At 57.0% G+C, this 6,000-nt stretch overlaps 1 protein-coding gene across 6 annotated transcripts in view; it reads right to left on the reverse strand.

Annotated features, from left to right (window-relative positions):
* Nucleotides 1-6,000, reverse strand: part of ARHGAP23 (Rho GTPase activating protein 23) — a 100,821-nt gene that overhangs the window by 49,939 nt on the left and 44,882 nt on the right. For 4 of the 6 annotated variants that reach the window (XM_032279816.1, XM_032279817.1, XM_032279815.1 and 1 more), the window contains exons 2-4: nt 4,742-4,903; nt 1,786-1,813; nt 62-217 (exon numbers count right to left, since the gene is read on the reverse strand). In XM_032279816.1, the coding sequence (XP_032135707.1) occupies nt 62-217; nt 1,786-1,813; nt 4,742-4,903 (346 nt within the window). The remainder of the gene's footprint in view (nt 1-61; nt 218-1,785; nt 1,814-4,741; nt 4,904-6,000) is intronic. The other 2 variants (XM_032279818.1, XM_032279819.1) reach the window with 1 other exon arrangement.

Here is a 6,000-nt window from a genome sequence, read left to right on the forward strand (position 1 = left end):
AAAAAAAAAAGAAAAAAAAAGAAAGAAAGAAAGTAGAGCCCAGGTAACTGGGACAGCTCACCTGTGCGAAGCCCCGCCCTGTGGGCAGGGCCATCTTCCTTCACATTCTTGACAAAGATGGTGTCCATGGGCTCCAGGCGGTGCCGGGGGGGAGGGTCCTGGTGGGCATCAGCCAGGTTAGTTGGGGGTGGCCGCTGAAGGTCACAGCCGTGCACGGCTACACGCACAGGGGATACACACTCAGAGAATGATCGCACTCGCCCGGTCACAAACATGCCCAGTCCCACACATCCACGGGGGCACTGGATAGGCCATGGAGGCACAGAAGCTGGCAGGAGGACACAGACCTGGGAGAAGGCGGGGACACAGAGTCACTCCGTAAACACCTCCCGTGTCCTCTTCATGTGCTAAAACTACACTAAAAAAGATGAACAGGCCAGGCACGGTGGCTCACACCTGTAATCCCAGCACTTTGGGAGGCCAAGGTGGGCGGATCACCTGATGTCAGGAGTTCCAGACCAGCCTGGTCAACATGGTGAAACCCCGACTCTACTAAAAATACAAAAATTATCCGGGTGTGGTGGTGGGTGCCTATAATTCCAGCTGTTCAGGAGTCTGAGGCAGGAGAATCACTTGACCCTGGGAGGTGGAGGTTGTGGTGAACCAGGACCGTGCCATTGCACTCCAGCCTGGGCAACAGAGTGAAATTCCATCTCAAAAAGAATAAAGAACAGGTGCAGCCCTTGTCCTTCCAGAGCTCACTGTCCAGCTCGGGAGGCAGATTCTCACACACGTGCACACACAAGTCACAAGACAGAGGAAAGGGCGCCATACAAGAGGCCATAACAGTTCCAAAGACACGCTGCAGGGACAGACGCCCTCCTAGCAGGGATGCCCACTCCTGCAGACCCAGCAAGACACCAAACACTCACATCCCCCACCTCCTCCCTTCCCCAGGCTCAGGAGCACCAAGCAGAGGTCCGAGACCCCCAGGATGGGCACAAATCACATTGTACCCCAACAAAGTTCCTTTGCTCCTAAGTGCTGCTAACTCTAGGCTAACAGAGAAATGGGCCTTTTCTAGGCCAGCTGGCCCCTCGCCCAGCTCGGCTTCTGGATGTGGACACAGGAGTGTCCTACGGCTGCCCAGCAGAAGCCCCAGTGGCAGAGCGGAAGACTGTCGGAGAAGGAGCTCTATCTGGAATACTCAGGGGGCCTGGGGAGCAAGGGCCACACCAAGGGGAGTCAGGCTCACCTCGTAGGAGAGAAAGACCTTGTGTACCTGTGTACCATGTGTACCTGTGTGTGAGGCGTGGGCACTACGTGGTGCATATGACAGTGGTGCACTGTGGTCCTCACTCTCAACAGGACCCCACTGTCTCCACCTCCAAGGACAGCCCTTGCTCAGTGCTCCCACCACCAGCCCCCAGGCCCTGCAGCCCTGCCGTGCCTCGCTCTGGGCTGGGAGCAGCTTGAGGGCAGGGGCTGAATGGCAGACACCCATCTGCACCCCAGCATACCGCCCACAGCGTGCTGAGCTCAGTGAACTTCTGTGAAGGAAACAGGCCCAAGGGTGACAAGTGTGAGAAAATAAAGCGGGAGGACAGAGACAGTGAGGAAGAGGCGCCAGAGAGAGCCAGGCCAGGGGCACAGACAAGAGCAAAGGCAGCAACAGGAGTCAAGGGAGGGGCACAGAAAAGAACAGGCAGACTCGGGGGAGACGGAGAAGCAGGACCTGGAAGGTAAGTCCCTGTGCAGGCCCCGAGCCCGCCAGTCCTCCCTTACCTCCTCCGCGGCCTCCATTCTCTTCCTCCTGCAGGGAACAGAGGGGTGGTTGTGGGCCTCCGTCCAGCCCTCAGCAGCCACGGGTGGCCCAGCTCCAGTGGGCAGGGCCCTTCAGCTTCCCGCCGCCCCTTATCTCCTCCCAAGTAGCCCAGCAGAGGAAGGTGCAGGAGGGGTGTCAGCAGGGCACCAAGTCCCAGGCAAAGTTCGCCAGTGACATGTACTCCCACCACCCCTGCACCCTGACCATCAGGGAACCTCCTAATCCAACAGATGACCCAAGACCCCTGCCCTGGGGGAGCTCCCAGTCCAATGGAAGAGGCACCACACAGGTTCGCACACACAGAAAACCTGGACAGTTACAGATAGGCACATGACGAGTGCAAACTGTGGCTATCAGCTCCAGGGAACACCAAGGGGAGGCCTGATTAGAGTCCTCCTCGGGAGGGGACTCTGAGGCATCCAAGGGTGGCAGGGAGAAGGCATGGTGGATGTGGGAGGTGGGGCGTGCAGGCGCTGGCTGGCAGGGATAAGCGCTCACAGCACACGGATGGCTGAATTGCTGAGTTAAACGAGAAAGTCAACACCAGCAAGTGACAGAGCTCAGGCTAAAGCACTCAGGCTTACAGGACAGAAAGGAGGAGCCAGTGAAAGTTCTTCTGTGGGAGAGAGGGGAGCTGAAAACGCCAGTCAGGGGAGAGGATTCCTGCAGCCAGGTGCAGGGCGTCAAGGGGACCCATTGGGGGGCCTCTGGGATCACCCTGGTAGGTTGGGGAAGGTGCTGGACTTGGGGAGGAACGAGGAAAGAGGTCAGAGGGACAGGCTGAGCCAGCTGGATGTGGCAGTTTAGCGCTGGATCGGACCTTCGGTGTCCTCTCTTCTCACCCTTTCCACAGATGTACCCATTGTATAGTTCATAGGGCATGGTATGTTCAACGCCACCCAGAGACTCAGTGGCAGAGTCAGGGCTGGAACCCAGGCCTCTGTGGCACCCCAGGGAGGACAGGGTGGCCACAGGAAGGCCGCTGGGTTCTTCTGGGGAGCAAGCGCCTGGCCCCCGTCCTCCCGGGTGGGGTGCACTCCAGCTGATGTGGGCTGACAGCACAGTGAGCAGGTGGCAGAAGCAGACGGATGCACTCGGACGGCTGAGCTCCCTGCAGGCTCCCAGGTGGCAGCATGAAGGACAGGAGAACACAGCCTCCTCCCGCCTCCAGGCCAAAGGCCCCTCCTAGCCCTGGGCAGGTTCTGGAAAGGAGACGCAGCCTGTCCTGGCTTGCCCCTTCCCAGGTCTTCCAGTCCCCCACCTGGCCTAGACCCTATGCTGTCACCCCTCAGCAGGGTCCCCTGAGAGAAGGCGCTAGGGGCCAGAAGGAGGGCCATTCTAGGGAAGAAGTGAAGGAAGTACTGAGGGTTTCAGAGAACTAAGGGGCTGGTGTCCTTGGGCATGAAGGAGGGGGTCTGTCTACCTCTATGCACCATCAGCCCCCACTTATGTTCTTAAGCACAGCTGTAGCCAATGAGAACAGTCGTGCAGGAGTCCCAGCGGTTCCCGTATGCATGTGACAGCTGAACAGTTACGTGTACGTATGACGTGAATGTGCAGACACTACATGTGCACATACAGAGATACACACATGCATGTCCATGCCCAGCACATGCTGCACACGGAGAGACAGGTGAGCACACGGACACAGACAGGGAAGTTCCCTGTTTGGTTCTCTGATAGGTGGGACCAAGAGAGAGTCCCCCAGTAGCAGTGCAGGCAGATCCCAGCCCTAAAGAAAGTGGATGGGGGGGTTCATTGTCTCCAAAATCAATGTGTCCTCCCCTGCTGGAAAAGAAGGTGGGGCAAGGTGACTCACTCCTGTAATCCCAGCACTTTGGGAGGCCGAGGCGGGCAGATCACAAGGGCAGGAGTTCAAGACCAGCCTGGCCAACATAGTGAAACCACATCTCTACCAAAAATACAAAAATTAGCCGGGCATGGTAGCCCACTACTACCCCTGCTACTTTGGAGGCTGAGGCAAGAGAATCACTTGAAACCGGGAGGCAGAGGTTGTGGTGAGCCGACATTGCGACACTGCACTCCACCCTGGGAGACAGAGCAAAACTCTGCCTCAAAAAAAAAATAGAGAAGAAAAGAAGTGGAGGCCGGAGCAGAGCCCTAGTGGGGAGCTCTGGCTGCTCCCTGGGGTCTCCTCTGTCTCCTTCCCACAATCCTGCTTTGCTGTCAGGTGCCCCTCCCCCTAGCTCACAGCCTTGGATTTTGGTCAGGACCTCTGGTTCCTGCACTCAGAGAACTCAACGTTTACATTAGGGAAGGAAGGACTCTCAGGGGTCAAGTTGATAAATGTCCTCAGGTTCCAGTGGGAGAAATGGAGCCCAGAAATGGGGAGGCAACCCCAAATTCACATGAGTGAGGCGTTGTCCCAGGACTGGAACTCCAGGCTCCTGTGTTCTCTTTCCAGCACACTGAGCTGTGGCCAAGAGGGGCCGGGGGCATGCTGGGAGGGCTCCCACAGGTGAGTTACGCCCCTGAGAGTTCATGCTGGGGAAGGGAGGAGCAGCTCCCCCAGCTCAGAAGCAGCCAGTAGACCAGAGGTCCCAGGAGCTCCCAAGACGACCGCTCACCTGCCAGAGACAAGCATCTGGGGGTGTGAAGGGAGCATCCTGGCTGCGCACCTGCAGGGTCCTTGCCCTGCACCAGCCACCCCTGTCTCCTGAGAAGACCCAGGCCACAGTGATGAGAGTGTCTGTCCACCGTCACACAGTGCAAATGATCCAGCCAAGCTGGCACTGCCTCCCTGCAGTCCTCCTCCCCAGGCCACAGCAGAAGGGAGCCAGGCCGCACCCTAGGAAGGACCACTTCCCTGAGAGAGTCAAAGGACCACGAAGGGGACTGGCATAGAAGAGTCTCCCCTCCCCCATGAAAGCTTCCCCAGAGCAGGCCAGGGCATACCTTCAGGCTGCAGTGCACAGCCGACTCAGGCGGGTACACGATGAAGTGGCGCAGGGTGAAGCCAAAGCCGTCCTGGGGACTTTTGTGCAGCAGCAGTGTCCTCGGCCCCTGCCAGGGGAAGGGGCGCCTAGGAGAGCACCCATCTCTTGGGCCCAGTGGCAGCTGTGGGAGACAGGGAGGCAAGGCTGAGCGCCTGTGTGGCCGACACTTCTGGCTGTTTGTACTGCCTCCTGCAGCCCAGAGGACCGGAGGGGCACCAGAAGGGGTCTGTTGCCCTAGGATTGCCGGGCACCCTCCTGCCCCTGACCTCCTCCTCACCCCTTCCTTCCTCTCCCACCCTCATCAAAAAACCCCACACTTTTTCCTCCTTTCTTTTCCCCTCAGTCCCCTCATCATGTCTTTGCCTTCAGGAAAATAACTCACTGACATGAGTTCATTCAGTTCAGTTCAGCAAATGTTCACTGAGCACCTACTACATTTAGGACACTGATACAGCCTTCCTGCCCAGGAAGTGCCTGTCATTGTCTTAGCTCATGCACAATCTCACACATACATGCACACACACATGCGCCCCCACACACTTACGCAGACATGCAGACACAGACACAGCCACATACACTCATGCAGATGGAACATACCACAAATAGACAAGTAGGTTGAAATATGCAGACACATATGCACACACACAAATGAGTACACATATGCACACTTATGTAGACATATAGATATGCATAGAGTTGCACAGAATCAGCGTCCTGCACACATAGTGCACACAGAGAGGAAGCATGCACATGCACAGACATGCAGATACACACATGCGCAGACAGACCAGCACACACGCATCCTTCAAGGGTGGCAGCAGGAACACATGGGGGACCAAGAATCAAGAGGGAAAGGACTGGACATTAGACACCTGAAGAGACTTCCTGAGACTCCAGAGACCAGCCCAGAGGGTTCACCAGAAAGGCTAGGGGTGGGAGCTGGGCATAGTGGCTCATGCCTGTAATCCCAACACTTTGGGAGGCCAAGGCGGGTGGATCACCTGAGAACAGGAGTTTAAGACCAGCCTGGACAACATGGTGAAACTCCATCTCTACTAAAATACAGAAATTGGTCGGGTGAATTAGGCAGGAGAATCACTTGAACCTGGGAGGCGGAAGTTGCAGTAAGCTGAGATGACGCCACTGCACTCTAGCCTGGGTGGCAGAGCAAGACTCCGTCTCAAAAAAAAAAAAAAACAAAAAGGCCGAGTGCAGCAG

Source organism: Sapajus apella, unplaced genomic scaffold (assembly GCF_009761245.1).
Source record: "Sapajus apella isolate SASKATOON/1434 unplaced genomic scaffold, GSC_monkey_1.0 scaffold12, whole genome shotgun sequence".
Lineage (NCBI taxonomy): Eukaryota > Metazoa > Chordata > Mammalia > Primates > Cebidae > Sapajus > Sapajus apella.